This window comes from Clarias gariepinus, chromosome 6, assembly GCF_024256425.1.
Source record: "Clarias gariepinus isolate MV-2021 ecotype Netherlands chromosome 6, CGAR_prim_01v2, whole genome shotgun sequence".
NCBI classification, from domain to species: Eukaryota; Metazoa; Chordata; class Actinopteri; order Siluriformes; family Clariidae; genus Clarias; species Clarias gariepinus.
The window spans coordinates 27,678,050-27,700,449 of NC_071105.1; the positions used below are offsets into that span (position 1 = coordinate 27,678,050).

Below are 22,400 nucleotides of genomic sequence, written 5' to 3' on the forward strand. Positions count from 1 at the left end.
TCCTAATTACCCTGATTCATTGGGAATAGCTGTTTTAATCAACTTAACAGGTGAAAAACAGAATCTCTCGGCTGTTGGTTTGTGGACAGTGATGGCTAAGACAAAGGAGCCCACTGTGGGCTCCTCAGGAAAGGGTTATAAGACCATATCTCATTGTTATGAAGTGCTAGTGGTTACAGTATTATTAGTAAGTATTATTAAAAAATACAAGACATTCTGCAATGAGGAAAATCTCAGAGGAGGCCAAAAGTGACACCTGTGCTGGCCAGGAGGATACTGTGAGAGGTAAAAAAAAATCCAACAATCACCACCACCAAGGCCATCCTGATAAATCTGGGCTCTGCTGGTGGAAACATCTCAAGGCAGACAGTCCAACGGACACTGCAGACCTTTTACCTACTTCTAACCCTGTATAACCCTTTTGTAGAGCCATTAAAAGTTTGTTTGTGAGGCCTTGATCAAAGATAACATTTTCTACAAGAAATTAGGATATATTATTTGCTATTCAAATAAAATTATTTTCTATTCTAATTTGAATAGTTAATTTGTAATATGAAAGTTATACGGAAATAATGCATGCCATATTACAATCTCTCAATTCGACAATTACAGCTTTAACTTTGTTATTAAGCAACGTTTATTCTTGGTCTTGGATAACGCGGGGGGGGCGTACATCCGTGTCTTATCTGTTACTATAGAAACAATAACGTATTAGAACGAGCGTATTAACATTAACCTATCGTTCATGTTACAGCCGGAACTACATGTGCTGCTCAAAAATAACGCAAAACTCAGATGCTTGAATTTTCACTCAACTCGAAGTCGTCTGCGGGTTTTTAGAGACGAAATATCTGGCAACCCTGTTTCTTTCATACTGCGGAACTCGGCACGGGTGGATTTGAAACTAATAGTGGAAAATTAGACGTTTCACAAATGCTAGTCAGTTATTAAAGGCACACGTTTTACCGATTACTAGGCAACTTCTTTTTTTTTTTTTAGCATTAAGCTAAAGACAAGTGTAAAGTGCGAAGTATTTGGTCGTTTGCGTGCAGGTTTAAGAAGCTTTGAGCACCTGCGGTTAGCCAGCTAGCATAAAGTTGAATTCAAATGTCGGTCTTTAGATAGGTAAGGTTAGCCATCGTAACAAGTCATGACGGAAAGAAGAGAGCAGGTACAGCTAAGGAACAACCCTCGCAGGTAATAAGCAATACTGTGTGATTAAAATAATAAAGCTACGATATAATTTGACAATCTACAATTGTTGGCTTCGTAACAAGCTAAGCACTGTTAGCTAAACAAACTTAATGTATTGTTATATTTTCTATAGCTACAAAAATGTTTGCTAACTTGCTGCATTAGCCATGGTAAAATAATACAGTGGAAGTTATTATGAACAGTTATGTGACGAATTATTATTGCGACTTGGTGTTATTTATAGATTTTGTCCTTTTTACATTTTGAGGAAATAACCAATGGGCTTTTTTTTTTTTTTTTTTTTAACATTACGCCACCTTAACATGCTAATTACGCAGCTACATAGCTAGCAAAGAGAGATAGTCAAGTTCTTCGAAAAGCGCTGTACCCACTAATAATCAGAAATTTAAAAACAAACTTGTATTAATACCGGAGCTAAGTTTAATTTGTCGCACAGCATGGTCGAATATTTGAGCCCGATTTGTGATGAATTTGTGTATAGTAACATGTCTAACAGTACCGACTCCAGTTAAAGTCACAGGATTATATCTGGTTAATTCTCATCGTTTCCATAGTAACAGCTTCTTCACAGCGAGGATGCTCCACAATCTAAGCCTAATAATAAGTGTATTGAAGCAACGCATAATATAATAGGAAAAGTTTGGTCATTAATATCGTGAAGCTTTTTGTAACAGGAAGTTTAGTGAACATTTAAGGCAGGAGCTTTCAGTTTCATCACTTTGCAACAGTCCAAACGAAAGCTGTTTTGTGCTTTTTATTATAATTTTTTTTTTACTATAACTATAGCATGTAAGCCAGACAAATATCACATGCATCCTACAGTCATTTGTGACAGACATGTGTGTTCTCAACCTGTGAATGTTAAATAATGGACCTGGCGTTAGAAGACTTCTTAGACAGTGGCAATGAGTGATAATTAGCCGAGAAGCAAACGATTACTTGCTTTTGGTTTTATTTTAATTTATAATATTAGTAATAGTAGTAATTTTTGCAGATACCAGCAGACCATAGATCTACAAACATTTGTAGATGTGAACAAATGGCAGAAGTAGCTCACATGTATTGTACCCAAAATAGACACTGCTGCAGTGCACCAGAAACCAATATTTACAATTAGGTGAATGTATAAAATGTCCAAAGTACGGTGTTGTGTGCGCGCATGTGTGGGGGTGAGTCTGCCTCACCGCTTTCAATGAATCCAGGAGCAGAATAAAAGAAAATAACTGTCCTGTAAAGCTGTCCGTTAAATAGTGGACTTGGCGTTTTAAGACATCTTTAACAGTGGCAATGAGGAGCTGTAAGTGATAATTAGTCAAGAAGCAAATGATTAGTCAAAGTGAATACTGTAATTCTAAGTTTTTCTCGGAAAATCCTCAACAAGACAGAGTTTACAGTTCAATATAGCTCAAAATGACGTTCGTTCAAGCCCACAGTGAACACCATGTAGTGTCCTTCCTCTTAAACGAGGTAGCTCCTTTTAAGTGAGGTCATCGGGATTCCCCTCGAAATTTGGAGATGCAGTCTTGTGAGAGAACCAAAACATCAAACCTGTTTGTTTGTTTTTTTATGCTTTACATTGTATATTTGTGTATAAAACTCACTTTGTTGGACCTGCGAACGAATCTGACAGAATTCAGACGGAAACTTGTTTGTAAGTCGGGACTTACTGTACACATTTGATGAGATTTGCATAAATATTTATACACATTTCATGAGAGGTCATGTATGACATGATCAGAGGAAAACAAATCCATATATTAGTCATAATTTCTAAATGTCTTAATTTACTAAAGTCATAAGTTACTTAAGTTCATAATGTCAGGTGCACTTGTAGATATGTAAAATAGTACTATTGTGACTATAGTGGAAAAACACCAAAAGTAGAGGAACTATTGTGGTTATAACATGGAAGTGTTTGAACATGTAGCCCATTGCAGGTAGGAACTAAAGTTCCAAAAGTTGGAGTGAAAAAAACAAAACAATAAAACATTGTTTCATGCAGTTGGTCAAAGGACGCATTTAAACGAGTCATTTGGATTTGACACTTGTATGCATCATACATAATATACAAAAAGTTAAGAAAATGTCAACTCACTCGTCATGCTGTTGTCATTCGTGGCTGCTGAAAAAACAAAGGAAATGCGTAAAACAATCCTTCCCCCCCCCCCCCCCCATTTACACAGTACATCATGGTTTAAAACATGCAAGTCAGTCTTATTCTTTTTTTCATAACTACTTCAACAAATTGTCTGAATTGTCATTTCTGAATTCATCATGCTACTTCTACTACTATCAGTAATTTTTAGTAAAAAATAGTGCCCCAGTTCCACTGGCAGCCATACACTCCATGATGTTTGACCGATAATGTAATGAACATTTGATTTTTTGACTTCTTCATTTAATTCTCTTGATCACTCTTGCTGGTGATCATTCAAGGTTATTTGAATTGGGTAGGCATTTTTAGAGGGCTTGCTTGATTGATTGGTACCATCATTGCTGACATCATTATGAAGGGATGTACAGATTATAGACTTCAGGGCCCGTATTCACAAAACTTCTTAAGCCTAAAAGTTGCTCCTAGAATTCTCTAAGAAAATTCCCCATAAATTTAGGGCTAAATCTTAGTAAAGATAAAAATTATTTATGAAACATCTTAGCCCTAAAAACAGCTCATAAGGTAAAAATTGTTAAGGGTAGAGAGGAGGACTTTGAAGAGGCTTAAGAGTTTTTATAGCAGAGGACAAAATGGCATAAAGAAGAAATATTCTCCAAATAATGAACATAAAGCTAGAAGTAAACACTGCTCTTCTTTCCAATTTGGTTTTCTTGTTGTTTTGATTCATTCCTTCCCTCTTGGATTGTTGGCTACATACCATCCAAAAGTGCAACTTAAATAGACTGTCCTGCAATTATGTAAACTGGTCAAAGCTGAGCCATTTTGCTCCTATTAATCTGAAATGAGTTACAAGTAATAAAATCAGTATGGTAAATAAATGTAAGTACTTAAATATAGTAACTACTGTGTGGAAATTGGTTGCTACAAAAGTAGACACATTTTCAATATTTGGCTGTTTTAATGAACTTTAGGATATCTAGCCTATAACAAAGTTTGCATAAAGTAGCCTGTAGTCATGATTAATAATAATTTTCTTTATATAAAAACATTGTTTTTACTTTTGAGTAGTTCCATCTCAAATCAACCAGTGGAAGAGAAATGTTCCACCATCACTTCTCAGATTTTGCAGATTTTGTCACTAATTGTTGGTATTGGCATGAAAATAAAAAACCCCTGCTTAATTCGGCTGCAGGATTTGACGGAAAATGAGCGACATTTGTTGCTGGTCATCAGCAATGCTGCTGACGCTCTAAACCCAATGGATGCAACTATGTGCCTTCACCATCAAGCTACTTTTCTCTCACACTTCGAGTTCCTTGAGCGAGACAGATGCTAATCTGGCAGATGCTAATTTCCTTCAAATATTATTAATTATTCATTGAATGGGTCCCTAAAAAGAATGTTTAGGTCTGCTGCATGATCAATAATTTATTGATCAATAATTAACACACTTCTGAACTTGCTAAGATTCAGTCATGTTTTAAATGTGAGTTTATTTCTTTGTCCTCAAGTTATGTAATCCAAGATGCCTTAGTTGCACAGAAACTCTTCTCTCTGTAAGGGATCATGCAGCAAACCTGAACATTTATCTTTTCAGGGACCCATTCAGAATCTGAATCTACACGAAAAATTACATAAATACACCCAGTTTTATCTCCATATGACATATAGCAAGTGAGTTATCTAGGAAAAGAGGATTTCAAAAAGGGGCATGGCATGTCTGGAAGCGCGTCGTGGCCAAAAATCAAGATGGCTGCCATTTTTTAACGAGCCGGAGTTGGGACAAAACATTTTTTTTTTTTTTTTAATGCCAATAGCAACAATTGGTGAAAAAATCAGCAAAATCTGTGATCATGTGGTGACACCCACTGATTGATTTGAGATGGAATCAGCCTTTTTGTTCTATTATCATATATTGTATTTTCACAAAAAGCGCATTTCAAGACCTTTACAGAGGTCCTAGTTTACCTCGCTTAGTTTTTTTTATTATATCAACCAATCACAGTCCTTAAATTGCTGCATCATCCCTGACAACGGAGTCAACCACACCTCCTCACTAAGATAATGGTTTTTGTACCTTCCTTACTCACAGTTGCTCCGAGAATTTTCCTAAATCACTTTTAGTCTAGGGCTCCCAGCTAGGACTTTTTAAGCTAAGATAGGAGCTCTGAGAGAATTCTAAGAAGCTTTGTGAACACAGGTCCAGGATCATAGACTATAAGGTAGTAAGTGATATGGCTAGTTAAAAAAAGTTTTTTTTATATAAATAATTTTTTTAAACTTTCTGACAACCTGTTTCCGATTGACTTTTTTGAATCCTTTATTTGTCCGCTCAATGCATATAGGTGTGTCAAACACCTATGCGGTTTGACTCGGGGTAAGATGCTGTGTTAGGCACACATGCTAGCTCCTGCGATGGCGGGCAAAAAAAATTTTACGTTTAATTTTCATGCAGAAACATTGGAAACGTAATCACAGCGCCAAAACTTGTGGTGAATCGTGATGAACTGTACCTGCGGCTGCTGCGTGAAACCACGTAGGTGAAATAGAGCTATGCCATGATGAACGCAACAACCAAAAAAAATTGTCAAGTTGATTATATATCGGTCGGCCGATATATCGCGCCGATATTTGTCATTTTTTAATATATCGGCATCGGCCGATACCCTTGTTTAGTGGCGCCGATTTAAAGTCAGGCACATCCGCGGGCAGTCCCATGTTATTGATGCGGTGGAATGTGCTGCTGCCGCGTGTGAAGGACCCCAAGCCAAAACTTTAATGCACTAGAATGCACTTCAGATGTTCTGTGTCATTTATACCGAACACAAATGTTGCTGGTTGCTAGTAGTGCTGCACGATTAATCATATCGCAATCGCAATGTCAGCCTATGCGATTACATTACAGCAAATGTTGCGATTATATTAAATAAACAAATGCGTTCGCGGACGTAACAAGACATTTATTCTAAGAGCTGTATGGCCATTTCTTATGTCAAAAAAACAAACAAACCAGTCAGTCTTGTGTAGCGCGCATGCTGGTGGTCACGTGACTTTCCGCAGCGCAGTGTGGAGACGGAAGAAAATGGATACAGAAGAGACCGACGCTGAACTTGTGCCCAGAAAAAAATGCAACCTCTGTTATTTGGCGATATTTTGGTTTCAGGATATCGGACACTAAGCAGAAAGAGGTACTGCGCAAAATTGGCAAAACTAAAGTCGCTACATCAGGTGGCAACACGACACATTTATATCAGCACCTGAAGCAACACAGAAAAGTATGATAAACGCATGGCGGTAAAAGCCAAGAGGAGTAAAAAGACCAAACAAAGCACAACCCAGTGTGAGCAGAACAAAATCACTGGACTAGGTTACAGTGCTTCGGGCATAGACTTCATTCGGCCATCGATAAGTTAAATTAATTTAATCCTTTCATATTTAAAGCTACTTAACTGTATGTTAGAGAGGACAGCTATTAACAGATTTATTTAAGAATAAATGGAAATACAGCGTAGAAATCTGTGTCACAAAGAACACTAGAAATGTCTCATTTAAATTATTTTCATGATTATTAGCATGACTCTAAAATTAATATGTTTAAAGGACACTTTTCTTTCCTTTAATCTCTTTTTCATCATTAGATTAAAAATGGTGAGTGATTTGATAAGAATACCAATAAAGTATGTTACATCCTCCTTAAATGTCCCTGTTTTGGGACAAAATGTAAAAATATATTTTTTAAATAGGTATTTGTTTTATTTATCTGTACTTTTGACTTTCTAATTTAATTTAAAAGTGAATTTAATGTAATTTAATTCAATAATGTAAAGATGTTACTGTTATTTAAATTTGTACAATTTTATTTTAATTAAAAAAAACATTGTTCATTTCTAGTTGCTAGATTGCACTGTAAACTATATCTCAGTTGAGAAATTAAAATTTTAGCATTATTAGTAATGTAAGTGCATTTTCCTTGATAACAAGCAAGTTGAGTCATACCACTTGTTTATCGTATCGCAATCGTAAATCGCAATTTTGACCTTAATAATCGCAATGTGACATTTTTCCCAAATCGTGCAGCCCTAGTTGCTAGTGTTTCAGCTCTAAAACATTTATGTAAATGATTCACAGTTTTTTTATATTACCTGTTTTATTTATAAGTCAGTGTTCAATAAATTATGTTAAGTTTAGAAATGTTGTGCATCCACTCGTTATTAGTGTGACCTTTTAGCATGCAAATGAAAGGGAAAACTTCAAGATATCGGCCCTAAAAATCGGCCAAAAAAATCGGCAGCACATATCGGCCATCGGCTGACCCTGACCTCTAAACATCGGCATCGGCATCGGTTATAAAAAAACCATATCGGTCGATCTCTAAAGTTGATTATACGTCTGTTATTTTTATCAACATATGGTAGATATCTCACACATGCTAAAAACTAAAATAATTTTTTTTGATCTCAGTAAAGTTCTTTGACATTTTTTGATTTTAGTAAAAACTAAAATACTGTTCGATCAGAGACAGGCACATGCAGTTTTAATTGGGCTACAACTTTAAGTATTAGAAAATTTAACCTTCAGTGTTGAATCGAGCCGTTACACAGAGACTCTATGAACAGAGCGAAATCTACAGAGAAGCAGTGTTGGGAGACATTACTTTTTAAAGTTGTTGTTGTTCTTTTGGCTGCTCCCAGCAAGGGGTCGTTACAGTGTGATTTTCTAATAAAAGTAACTAGATTACTTTTTCATTGCAGAAAATGAAAACCCCTTTGTGATTCCTCATGCATGTTGTTTTATCAAGACCTTTATAATTATTCTACCATCATCACTCAGCGATTACTTTGTAACGCGTTACACCCAACAGTGCAATACTGGAAGTGTGTTAAGATTGAGCAATAAACCCTTAGACAACAATAAATTCTACACTGTAAACTATGTATTAAGTTTTTTTGTTGTAAGGGGAAAAAAAAGGAGAGAGAGAGAGAGAATCGTGACCTCAATTCCCATGGGGAAAAATCGTGGTTCACATTTTATCAAGAATCGTGCAGCCAATCTTCATATTCTTCTCTACCACTCCTGGCTGTCCTCACCTTAACCTTACCAATTCCCTGTAATACTTGATTCACTACCTCCACAAACTATCCAACCTTCTCTCTCTCTCTCTCTCTCTCTCTCTCTCTCATTTTCTTCGTTCATCTGCTCCGCAAAACAATCTCTTCACTTGTCAGTACATTTCCATCTGCTTCTTTTTTCACCCTAGCCTGTAGTACAACCTTTCCCCCTCGTTGTCTCTGTCTGGCCAGTCAATATAATTCCTTCTCTCCTTCTTTTGAGTTTAGTTCTCATGTATCAACATGACTGTAAATGTTTAATTTCTTTAAATATTATTTATATTAAAAAAATCATTGTTTGCATTATTTGGTCCTTTTATGAGTTTTACACATCTACATTTTCCCAGTCCAATTTATTAACTACAAATAAAAAAGGCTGATAATTATCTAATTATTTAAATTACTGTAGGTGTGCTGGGAGCAGAGAAAATACTAAAATAAGCAGAGGAGGGGCTCTTCTGCTCTAAAGTGTATTATAAAAAAGTTAGTACATTGTCTTTATATGCTATAGCACTAAGATATGTCCCGTTTTTGGAGCTATGAGGCTTAACTTTGCTTAACAGGGTGCACAACTCAGTCTGTTAACTAATGATGTGCTAAGGTTGTAGTGAAAAACAAAAATCAAGTTGCCTGCACAGAGCTCAAGACTAAGCTCAACCCTTGGAGAACTCAGAGTGCATAACAGGCCTTCTCAATCTTCAATGGCTGACCTTGCTAATGCTCTTGTAGATGAATAGGCAACGGTTAGTTTGACTGAGTACAGTTAAACCTTAGATTGCGAGCATAATTAGTTTTTAAAAAATAAAACAAATTAACCTGCACTTTACCTTTGATAAGAAGCGTGACTGGTGTCAAGAAGAGCAGGAGGGGGGTCGGGGGCGACTTACACAAACACACACACGTACACTAATGGAATCACTCCTCTCTGACTGGTTACTGGAATCTTCATTGGCAAAAATTTGGGATCACGTTCATTTTTTCTTTCTAAGCAATATGAAGACATCCAAAATATGCAATAATTTCCTTTAAACGGTTATCTGTAAAGCCTTCATAATGTTTCTAATGCAGAGTGCTGTTAATTGGTAATTTTTGAGGCTGCTAACTCTAAAAGACTTCTCCACTGTAACACAGGTAAGTTTTGGTCTTGCCTTTTTGGGAAGGTCTTCATGAGAGCCAGTTTCATCATGGTGCTTAATGGGTCTTGGAAATGCACTTGACAATATTGTTCCTGCAAGAACAATTCCAGAAAGGCTGACTTAAGAGTCCTACAATAACAACTAACTTGTTATATAATCACCTAATTCCATATGTGTTATTTCATAGTTTTTAAATCCCAAGTATTGTTGTAGAAAAATAAGATAAAATTACTAAACAAAAACAAGAAATTTGTAATTTGAGCGGTAGTGTAGCTGATATTCTAAAGCAGAATAAGTGGAAATATAAAGTAGATCTTTTCAGGACTGTCCACCGCTTCCAAGGTTTATTTTTTTGCGGAACAGAGTTACTGGTAATAATTTGAGGGTGTTTTCACACTTAGCACGATCGATTTGTACTGTATGCAGGAATAATTGCTCCTACCTCCCCCATTGACCAGTGTTCACAAAATTACTATTCTCTGTACTCAGGTACTCTTGCATATTTTCCCTCTCTGATACAGCACCTACAGTAATTGGTTTAAAAGCCGCCATTAAAAACTTTTTTTTTTTTTTAAATCCCGGATCCTTAATATAAAAACTAAAACTACTTTCCTCTGTTACCTCTGTTAATTACACTAACTCTCTGTTGCCAGTTCCGCCTGGTGCAGGGGGCTTCGAGTTTATTGGAGCAAAATAACTGGTTAAACAAACATATAAAAACATTACATAAACAAATAAAATAACCAGATAAACAAACAAATCATAATCTGTTGATGAATGATATTTGTGGAACTGTTATTGTATAAAAGCAATTTCGCCCTCAAAATTGTGCTGTTGTGCTAAACATCAGTACAACCAGGCATGTTTGGGCTCAGTTTACTAATATTGTTACAACAATACATGATTTATAATTTAAATGTTATGCTAAATATTGTGGATGCTGATGATTTTACAGAAGTGAGTGTTATGTGTCTAAGGAAAAAAAAGAAAGGAAGTGATGTAGCCTTAAAGCCTGCCATTAATTTCTACTGGAAGAGCCTACTTACTTATTTATTGCCATTGATTATGAGCAATTTTTATGTGGTCTGAAAGCGTAATTTTTTTCTTCACATTTACTGCCAACAAGATTTGCATTTTACAATATTGCATATTACGTAGAGTTACTTAAACATATGTTCTTTTAATGTCCCCCCCCCAATATTCCATTAGGCAACTGAAGAAGCTTAGTGAGGACAGTCTGACCAAGCAACCCGAAGAAGTGTTTGATATATTAGAGAAACTTGGAGAGGGGTGAGTAGAAATGAAGAATTGTCCAGTACTAGAAAATTTTGTGTAATAATAGTATTCGACATACATGCCATGTTGATACTTTAACACTGCTGTCTGTAAAAAAAGCCTGTCTGTAATTATTTCAACTAAAATATTACAGCATTTCAATTACAGCATTTTTTTTTCTTCGAAAATAAAAGAACCACATAGAACCTTACATTTTACTCTTTTGACTGGGTTAAATCATTATAAAATAGAAAGCAAGATTATCTAGCTACCTAATATAATGCCAACTGACAGGAAGCATATGCCTTTGTGCTATATGAACAAATGTGGACACCTGCCTATCACACTTAAAAGGGGATACGTTACAATATGTTACCACAGTTTGAAGATTACACTGGTCTACATTGTCTTTGTATGCTCTATCATTAAGGTATGCCTTTTGTGTCCATATCTAGTAATAAATAACAAACACCTTTTAAACAAATACTCATGACAATAACTGTAAAAAAAAAAAAAACACTTACTATAAATCGACAGATAGAACAATGAGCTGTCAACACATCAAATAAACACATGGGTAACACTCTTACATCACTTCTTCCTGTTTTAAGCTCTGTGTGTATTGCTTGTCACTAGATGTCGCAATTTCACTATTTGACATAGGCCTATTGTCATTCATTGCCTCCAAATTAGTTATTCGATGTGGTCATTTGTTGATTGATGTGTACCTTGTGCCTGACATGTCAAAACCAACAGAAGTCTCCACCCATTCACAGCCAAAACAATATACCCTGGTGCTCTTTGCTGACACTAGTAAGGGTTCAGGCTAATATGATTTATTATGAGGTAGTTCACCATGAATTTGTCATTTATTGGACTAAGTCCAGACTGGAACAATACTGAAATTTGTTTGAAATTTTAAATGTTTTTTTTTTTTTTTATTTCATGTCATACATAGAATTGCAGTTAAACCATCTGTTCTTGCTGAAAACATGCTTAATCTATGTACATGTAAAAATTAAAGGGTGTGTACACCCTTTAATTTAAATGTAATCAGTACAATAAGTATTGATTATTTATATCACTATAACTAATTATATCAATAACTTGAAGACTAAAAACCATGCATGTCTGTTGGATGCAAATTATTTGTTCAAATACATTCAACAATTAGATTTCATAAAACATTGATACTTCACATACTGACAAACCAAACAAGTAACAATAAGCCACAAGATGCTTTCATGTTTCATGTACATTTTTCAACTAAATGACACTTGGAATTAGGGCTGGGCGATATGGCTGAAAACTGTATCACGATATCAGTGTTTCATATACCGATATCGATAATTATTGATATTTTATGACCCATTTAAAATAAGGACCAGGAGAAAAATATATTACATTTAAACATTTTTATTTTAAACTTAACCTTCCTCTGATCATAGTCCCCTCAGTTATTAAGACAGAAATGTCAATAACCATGGAAAACTCAAATAATTAAAATGTAAACATAAGTCTAAAGTCACAATGAACACTTAACAATTATCTCTTAACATTTAAGGTGCAAAATGAAAGAAAATGTAAGAAATGCTTAATAAAGTATAATAAAATAGTGCAAAGTGCACTTTCTACTTTTGACGAGGAATCCAGCAGACCAGCATGAGACAACGTCATGGCGCAACCAACCGAGAGAGAGGTTGATTTTTTACGGCAGCTGTTTACGGCAGTGTAGTCCAGTGCGGGCAATGCTTTGTGGGTAATGCAGTCCAATGTGCGTGAACGCGGAAATGTGAGATGAGCTGGAATATAGAGCCTGAACCTGTTTTCTTCTAGTAGTTTTTGGTTTGATTTAAGTACTGAATCCACCCGGAAGTTTGTAATATCGCCTGAAAACGCAGAAATTAAAAGAATGGACATGCATCGACTCGTTTGTCTTTCTCATCACTACATGGGCATAAATTAATGGGCTGTTGCACTGCCGCGAGAAACGACAAAATAAAGCGGGGAAGATAACACCGCGTTCTAGCAACACGCACTCAATCAGGAATTGGACCCAAAATTACATAAGATCCGGCGAAGCGTCGGAAACGCCATGGGCAGACTCACTGACTGAGCGATGTAAAGCGCCATCTTGTCTCCTTTTATACTTCCTGAATCGCGACCGTACTACTTCAGGGTCCTAGTGCCGGTCGCAGAGCGAGTGCACATGACAGCAACCAAACTAGCTTCGCGACCTCTGTTTTCTTCCGACAAAGAATAAAAATTATTTAAACGTTTTATCAAATACATTTTTTATTGATATCGATCACATGTCTATCGCGATACATATCATTACCGTTTTATCACCCAGCCCTACTTGGAATGACACTGTGACATGTACCATACAAGCCGAAGCCTTGTTTGTGATCTTTCACTTTTTTTCTTCTCCCAAAATGTTATGAAGCTTCATCTGCCACGACCCCTCCGACTCGTTCCAACCTTAAAGTCTTGAGTTCAATTGTCCTGTTACTACCTGTGTAAAGTTGGCTCACCACTTGATCAGTATGAAGGTAAAACAGTAGCAAAACCCGAGAGCTTGCAAATTCGAATGTGAGAACTTGTAAAATGAATATTTGTATTTGTAAGTTGAAATTTATACTCACAGCTCTGATGTGAAAAGCTGCATCTATCGATTTGCACACCTGTGTTTTGATTTCGAAGTTGCAGATTAATAGTGACAAATGTGTAAAGTGTCACTCACATAAACAAAATGACAGGCACAATTGTGTACTACACATTAATCTTTGCGCTTTACTTCAGTTTCGCTGTACAACCACAAGTCGGCGCTCACAACCTCTCAGATCTGGCAGTACAACCTCAAATCCCGGCGCTTTGACTTTTGCTACTCATTTTGCGATATTCCTGTAGCAAAACTCACTTGTGCACTTGTAAACGCGGGGCTGGGGTGGGAATGAAGTCATTTTATTGTCGATGCCTCACCTGTATTCAAACTTACAAATACAAATATTAATTTTACAAGTTCTCACATTCGAATTTGCAAGCTCTCGGGTTTTGCTACTGTTTTACCTTCATAGATCAGAAACCAAAATAAAACCATTGTGCTCATCCATGTTTTTTTTGTTGTTGTTTTTTTAGATACTAGGAGTATCATTTTTAGACTGCCCATATGATTTAAATTGCTACAAACTGGTCTTTGTAATTTGTGTATCGTTTTTGCACACAAACATTTGTGCTCATTTACTATAAAGAACTGAAGATCAGCATTTATGGGGGATAAGATTCAGCAGGTTAAAATTGGATAAAATGTCAATTTAAATTCAGCTATACTTGGTTCTTTGTCTATTGTACAAAAAAATTGCAGGTTTAGCCAAAACAAGAGCACTTTGGAGTGGGTAGGCATATCATTGTCAAATGACCTGCCATGCCTTCATGAATGTAAATACAGATGGTTTACCTCAAGATGCAAACCACTTGAGAGAAAAAAAAAAAAATCTTTAAAAAGCTCTAATAAAAGATTAATGGATGATTGGAAGAGAAGTATATGGAAAAGTAAAGGGTGGTCTCATGTTTCAAAGCATACCACATCATTTGAAAAACAGCCTGTGATCATTCACAGTGTAATACCACTGGCATGCGTAGCTGTCAGTGGAACTGGGTCACTGGCATATTTTGATAAAGTAGCAGGATCACTTCTAAAGCGTATAGAGCCGTTTACTCAGATTTATTCGAATGCTAAAAAACCAACAGGACATGGTTTATTTATTTTTTTTCCCCCCGAGTCCGATTTACTCGGTACAGTTATTTCAATATCGGTAGCGGTATTAGTGTCTGTGAGTACCAAAAACCATTTACTCATACTTTATGCAGCTTATATGAGAAAGTGTCAGTGAATTTCTGACATGTCCTATTTTGTGCGCCATGAAAGGAATATTATCATTGTCTTTCTAATTTAGCAGTGCAAAGGAAATTGCTAACACTTTTTTCATACATTGTTCAACATATAAAAGAAAACTCAGCTGGAATTTCTAGACATCATAAAAACAAATAAAATGATAAAAGACAAAACTAAATACATTAGTTTGCAAATTTCCTGCATTTTCCTTAAACAATACTTGAACACATTAGTAATTCTAGATAATGTTTTCTTTTAACTGTAGGAGGGTTGCATTAGGAAGGGCTTTCAGCATAAAACATTTGCCACGAAAAAGGAAGCCACAAAAATACCATGCAGTTAAGGCAATGTGCAATACAAGTTCAACCTCTATTATAATGTTAAAATATATTTATATATGAGCTCTGGAAAAGAATACATGCAATACAAACATTGTCATTGAATATCTCTTTAAAACGGTTAAATACTTAACCCCAATTTATTAATTTATTAGTAACTGTTAACATTCTTATTAAGGAGGCTTTTTATCCACCTCTTGTCTGTGATAAAAAACGGTCATTAATATGTAGTAAACCTTTTGCAGGTCTTATGGCAGTGTATTCAAAGCACATTATAAAGAGACTGGGGAGATCGTGGCGATTAAACAGGTTCCTGTGGAGTCAGACCTACAAGAAATCATTAAAGAGATCTCCATTATGCAGCAGTGTAACAGGTTTGCTCACACACGCATGAATCTGTCCTTGACTGTTACATCCCTCTAGTAATGGCACAGGGAAGATCTTCTATTTCCCATTTATAATTTGGGGTGTCAAGTTAATGTAAAAATTCTTAATAAATTGTTGTTCTTAACAAATTTAATATACGTTCAGTTTGTACCAGGTTTTTTATATGTAATGGAAAAATATTGTAGAAATATATTTTTAAAAAATAATGAAGAAGAAATTTAATGAGTTTCTTTAACTTTATTGCCCTATGGTTATGGATATTTCTTTTATATTTATTATTTTTTATTTCTAATACTTTTATTGAGTTTATTATATATTCTTTTACAATTCATGATTGGCCGTTGATTGTTTTAACAGTCCGCACGTGGTGAAATATTATGGCAGTTACTTTAAGAACAGTGATTTGTGGATTGTCATGGAATACTGTGGAGCTGGCTCTGTGTCTGACATTATCAGACTGCGCAACAAAACGGTAAGTGAAATTAATCAAACAATCCATATGATATAATCTATTCACTGCTAATTGTTTTTATATGAGGGAAAAAAATACCAAAAGTTATTTTATTTGATACATTTCTGGAAGCTACTCATTTTTGAGGTACCCTTTTTCATAGCATTAATTCTGAGTTCTCTTAAGTATTTCCTGTATTCTAAAGTTTATTGCTTTAACTAGTCTGGAAAAATTGGTAAAGTAAAGCTGTCATCATTTATCCATGTTATTGCATGTGTAACAGTTAGCAGAAGATGAAATAGCTGCCATTGTGCAGTCTACCCTTAAAGGACTGGAATACCTGCACTTCATGAGGAAAATCCACAGAGACATCAAAGCTGGAAACATTCTGCTGAACTCTGAGGGACAGGCCAAACTTGCTGATTTTGGTGTTGCGGGACAGCTAACTGTAAGGAAAAAACAGTAATAAGTATACATAGGTTGTATTTCAAGATTTTGAGATGTAATTAAATTCATGATGTTTTGAAATACCTTGACTAGTGTATGTAGCACTGTAATGCAAGATGATTTGGAAGAAAATGTATTCTACAGGTCCTTGAATATTAAAAATTTAAAATTAGCATATTGTGATAAAGTCCATTATTTTCTGTAATGTACTAATAAACATTAGACTTTCATATATTTTAGTACACACAACTGAAGTAGTTCAAGCCTTTTAATTATTTTAATGTTGGTGATTTTGGCATACAGCTCATGAAAACCCAAAATTCCTATCTCAAAAAATTAGCATATCATGAAAAGGTTCTCTACACGAGCTATTAACCTAACCATCTGAATCAACTAATTAACTCTAAACACCTGCAAAAGATTCCTGAGGCTTTTAAAAACTCCCAGCCTGGTTCATTACTCCAAACCGCAATCATGGGTAAGACTGCCGACCTGACTGCTGTCCAGAAGGCCATCATTGACACCCTCAAGCAAGAGGGTAAGACACAGAAAGAAATTTCTGAACGAATAGGCTGTTCCCAGAGTGCTGTATCAAGGCACCTCAGTGGGAAGTCTGTGGGAAGGAAAAAGTGTGGCAAAAAAACGCTGCACAACGAGAAGAGGTGACAGGACCCTGAAGAAGATTGTGGAGAAGGACCGATTCCAGACCTTGGGGGACCTGCGGAAGCAGTGGACTGAGTCTGGAGTAGAAACATCCAGAGCCACCGTGTGCAGGCGTGTGCAGGAAAGAAAGTTGAGAGACGCAAGACCCAACACTCTGGATGAGCTTAAGGCCGCAATCGAAGCATCCTGGGCCTCCATAACACCTCAGCAGTGCCACAGGCTGATTGCCTCCATGCCACGCCGCATTGAAGCAGTCATTTCTGCAAAAGGATTCCCGACCAAGTATTGAGTGCATAACTAAACATAATTATTTGAAGGTTGACTTTTTTTGTATTAAAAACACTTTTCTTTTATTGGTCGGATGAAATATGCTAATTTTTTGAGATAGGAATTTTGGGTTTTCATGAGCTGTATGCCAAAATCATCAATATTAAAACAATGAAAGGCTTAAACTACTTCAGTTGTGTGTAATGAATCTGAAATATATGAAAGTCTAATGTTTATCAGTACATTACAGAAAATAATAAACTTTATCACAATATGCTAATTTTTTTAGAAGTTCCTGTATATATATGAAGTAGTACTTTTGTGTAAAAGCTAAAAAAAAATGTACCTTCTGTTTTTTGCTTCACATTAGGACACAATGGCAAAACGCAACACAGTGATTGGGACACCATTTTGGATGGCTCCAGAGGTCATTCAGGAAATTGGCTATAACTGTGTAGCGGATATCTGGTCTCTGGGCATTACTGCTATAGAAATGGCTGAGGGAAAACCGCCGTATGCAGACATACACCCCATGAGGGTAAATCCTTGGCTTTATAAAATCACAGTATGATTTAATTAAATATGAATTATTTCTAGCACAAAGACCTTGCAGTGATCATTTTAGACAACATATATATTGTGTAATTTGTGTTTAAAAACACAAATTACACAATACATATGTTGTGAAAAAGGTAGATTTTTATATATAATTATTTTTTTTTTAGTAAATATGTCTCATAAATGTGGATATTTTTATAACTAGCTACATTGTAAGATCTTTTAAGTTACATGGTCCAATAATAATAAATAATAATGCTGATGTGTGTTTGGGTTGTTGTTGAAACAGGCAATATTCATGATTCCAACAAATCCCCCACCAACATTTCGGAACCCTGACCAGTGGTCAGAATCCTTCAGGGATTTTGTGTCACAATGCCTAATCAAGAATCCAGAAAACAGAGCAACAGCCACACAGCTATTACAGGTATGCCGGGTTTTCTATTTCTACCTCTCTGTGTAACTGTCTCCCTCACCCAGTGTTGTGTGTGTTGGTCTTTTGGCTGCTCCCGGCAAGGGGTCACCACAGCGTAATACCCAGTCCGCACTACACCTTGGCACAGGTTTTACGCCGGATGCCATTCCTGACACAACCCTCTCATTTTATCCGGGCTTGGGACCGGCACTGCATCCAGTGGCTGAGGTTTGGGCACTGGCTGGGAATTAATTAGAAATAACCACGACTGGTGGAGCTGGCAACTGACCGTAGGCGTCAAACTTAATTAAATTTATTAATTGGTTTTAAATTCTTATAGATTACTATGTAGTCAAAAGGTCACGAGAATAAACTATGGAGGTGGGAATATTCCTATAAATCTTGTAGGTTTCTCCGTTTGTTTCCGCTTTAGAATATCAGCAGCATTCATTTCTAGGTTCCGAGGTTGAATTCCAAATAGTGTTTAATGGAAAGCTCTTGCACTAAGATAGCAATCACTTTCTGTCGGTGTAACATACAGAACAGAGAATAATAACGCACCGTAATGTACTGAACTAGGTGATTCAGGTTATTACATCTTGTAAGTAACATGCAGATTCAAGTTTAATCCACATACACACTCACACCCAGGTTAGATTAACAACAAAATATACATTTATAAAAATGACAATGTACCACACAAATCCAGAGATTATGAGTGTTGTAAAGTGCACCAAGCCAAGGAAAAAGTAAAAATACAAATAAAGATAATTAAGATGGCTGTCAAAGATAAGGTTTGTGAAAATCATTGCTAAGGATGGCCCCATATGGTCTGCTTAAAGATTCAGTTGACTGTGTAGGACAGTTCCATTTAGAAACCGTGAGGATGGAATGGACTGCATTTGATATAATCAGTTTTGCTGTGGTTGTTTATGATTGCATTCACTCTGATTACTTTAATAACTAAAATTACTACAAGCAGTTTTGTACCCAAGTCTCTATCAGTGAACAACTAGGTAACCCCAACAAAGTGGACTTAATGTTAACTGAACCACATTTCATGTTACACAATTTTGAACACAGCACACAGTTGCAGAATTTGCTACTCAGCTAAAATGCTATAATTTATATAGCGTGCGTGCGTGCGCGTGTGTGTGCGTGCGTGTGTGTGTGTAAAATTAGTGTCAATTAGACCCCTACATTTTATTACATTTTTAAGATATATTTATATTAGGGCTGCAACTAACGATTATGTTAATAATCGATTATTCTGACGATTATTTTTTCAGATTAATTGATGAATCGAGGAAAAAAAAAACAAGAAAAGCATTCTTTTCCAAACCTTTCTTTAAAAACAGAACTAAAATATTTAGAAAGTGCACAAACATGTTGCTCCTTGAGCTGTTATAATACTAATAAAATAAAATAAAAATGGACTTACACAAAAAACGTAGACATGTATGCTTTACATCTGCCAAATATATACAGTGGAACCTTTGATTACAAGCAAAATTCGTTTCGGAAGCAGGCTTGTATTCCAAAACACTCGTAAACCAAATTTTATTTTAAAAAACACAATAACGGAAACACTGCTGTAAAGTAAAAATAAAACAAATTAACCTGCACTTTACCTTTGGGTCTGTGTGCGTGTGTGCGGCACGGTGTCCAGCAGAGAGAGAATATGGATTTTTAACGTCTCTAATGAGACTTTTGCTTTACACGCGCGCTGTACACACACCGCATATAGACACAAAATAAAATATGTTTTATGCGCACACACGTGGTCAGTGTTATAGTAAACAGTACTATTGATTAATACCAGTAAGACCTTGTTCACACGTGCGCTAAAATCGAGCGTTTGCTTTGGTAACGTGCGTTTGTCCGGCTGCACGTTTATACGCCATTAAAACGTTGCATGCAGCTTTTTCTTGCCGTTCAAAACCCAACGAACGCAAGGAAACCGCTTCTAGTTCGTTTTTTGCACGTTCATTTTACGTTTCGGAGGACTGGATATATCCCATGATCCTACATGTTATACATAGGAAAATGCGGAAAAAGGCAAAATTGAAAAAAATAATTGTTGAAAAACTTACGCGGAAATTTCGCATTTCTTCATATACCACACAAAAAAAAACTTCCTTTAATCCGACGTTGTGCAGTCAGAGAGTGAACCCGGTAGCGGCGGGCTTTCATATCCAGTTCCCGACACTGCCCCTACAGGTTAACACACAAACTACAATTTGGGCTGCAGGCTGACGTTAGACAGAGACAAACGAACGCTGGTGTAGAAGTTAATCAAGCGCCACTACAAAACGCAACATAAATGTCTAGGACGTTCAGAGCACATTCGTTTATCCAAAAACTTACCGCCCGTGTGAACAAGGCCTAAGAGAGGCGCACTAAGACCCAGCAGGGAAGACGATTGCACGATTACATATTTCTCTGCCTCCGCCATGTATCTTTCCTCTACCTCCGCTTGTTTTTTTTTTTATTTTTGCTTTGCCCTGTCTATGAGGCGCCAAACTCTGCTGGCATCAGTTTGCGAAACTGTTCACTCCACTCCGCGCTTAAATAAAGTTTTTTCTTAAACAATCAAATGTCTCTGTGTTGCATCATCAATTATGAAATTCATTGCCAACTCTTTTAGTAATCAATTTTTATTGATTTAATCGATTCGTTGTTGCAACCCTAATTTATATTATTATATTTTGGTACAGCGCTTCTAACATTGGTCATTGTCGCAAAGCAGCTTTCCAGAATAAAAAGAAAATTATGGAAATGTGTATGAGTCAAAATTATCAGAATGCTTTCGAGTTATCTGTTGTCACAGACCCTAGAGTAGCAGAAAGAAGAAAAACAACAAAAGCTGAATGTTCTTTCCCATAATTACTTTTGTGTAGGAATGTAAAAAAAATAGTGATATTATACATGTATATGTAATGAAACAAAAATGTAATATGGACCATGTTGTCAAATGTGTGTACATTAGACTGGTGCTAAAGGCAATAAGATTAGGCTCAATCTTGTGTAGCCCTGTGCAGAATTACCAAAGTATCAGTAATTTTAACACTGTTGAGAAAAACCTTAACTATTGGTTACTGCACCATCCATGATGACTCAGATTGCGGTGTATATGCAGTAGCTGAAACAAGGCCAGATAGTTATTATTTTATTGTTTTTTACTAGAGAGAGAGCATGTTAATTTAAGGTTTATGTATGTCTGCATATTTATTTACTTTTTACTCTTTTTTTTTTTTTTTTTTTTTTTTCAGCACCCATTCATGAAGAGTGTTAAGTCCAACAGCGTCCTAAAGGCACTAATTACAGAGTCTATGGAGCTCAAACTCAAGAAACAAGAGGCTCAACAGAGAGAGCAGGATGCAGAGGATGAAGAAAATTCGGTACTTAAATGTCTATTTAGTTTTACAAAAAAATTAGATGGGTCTGCAACCTGTTAGTTATGGGTAATATCCATTATTATAATATCTTAATACTAGGGATGCACCGAAATGAAAATTCTGGGCCGAAAACGAAACCGAAATTTTTGGATGCACTTGGCCGAAAACCGATACCGAAACCGAAAATGGCTTCATTAAAAAACATGTTTAAAATATATTTTTTTTTGTTTGTATTAAAAAAAATGTTGCATATTGCAACTTTGCTGTCCTCATCTGAAACTTTAAAGTGCTTCCAAACCGGCGACATACTCCGTGTTTGATGCGTAATGACAGCGCGAACGAGACGGGAGGATGGGAGAGGCGTGGCGACAATTTCGGCTTTTATTTTCGGCGCTTTCTTACGTTTCGGCCGAAACCGATAATGCTATTTCGGCCGAAAATTTTCGGCGGCCGAAATTTCGGTGCATCCCTACTTACGTGTTGATTGAGGGAAAAAATATACAACTGCAGTGATTTATAAAAATCCTAAAATTTTTATATATTAATATATGTATTAAGATATTAAGATATATATACTCAGCAAAAAAAAAAAAAAACGTCCCTTTTTCAGGACTGTGTATTTTAACAATAATGTAAAAATCCAAATAACTTTACAGATCTTTATTGTAAAGGGTTTAAACAATGTATTCCATGCATGTTCAATTAACCATAATCAATTAATTAACATGCAC

General features: G+C 36.0%; 1 protein-coding gene across 1 annotated transcript in view; it reads left to right on the forward strand.

Moving 5' to 3' along the window:
• The first annotated feature begins 858 nt into the window (after positions 1-858).
• The window catches only part of LOC128526749 (serine/threonine-protein kinase 4-like), a 36,181-nt gene continuing 14,639 nt past the window's right edge, over positions 859-22,400 (forward strand). Inside the window, exons 1-8 of the mRNA XM_053498887.1 lie at positions 859-1,197; positions 10,785-10,865; positions 15,329-15,457; positions 15,828-15,942; positions 16,205-16,369; positions 17,669-17,836; positions 18,146-18,283; positions 21,544-21,672. Of these exons, the coding sequence (XP_053354862.1) occupies positions 1,151-1,197; positions 10,785-10,865; positions 15,329-15,457; positions 15,828-15,942; positions 16,205-16,369; positions 17,669-17,836; positions 18,146-18,283; positions 21,544-21,672 (972 nt within the window). The 5' untranslated portion in view covers positions 859-1,150. The remainder of the gene's footprint in view (positions 1,198-10,784; positions 10,866-15,328; positions 15,458-15,827; positions 15,943-16,204; positions 16,370-17,668; positions 17,837-18,145; positions 18,284-21,543; positions 21,673-22,400) is intronic.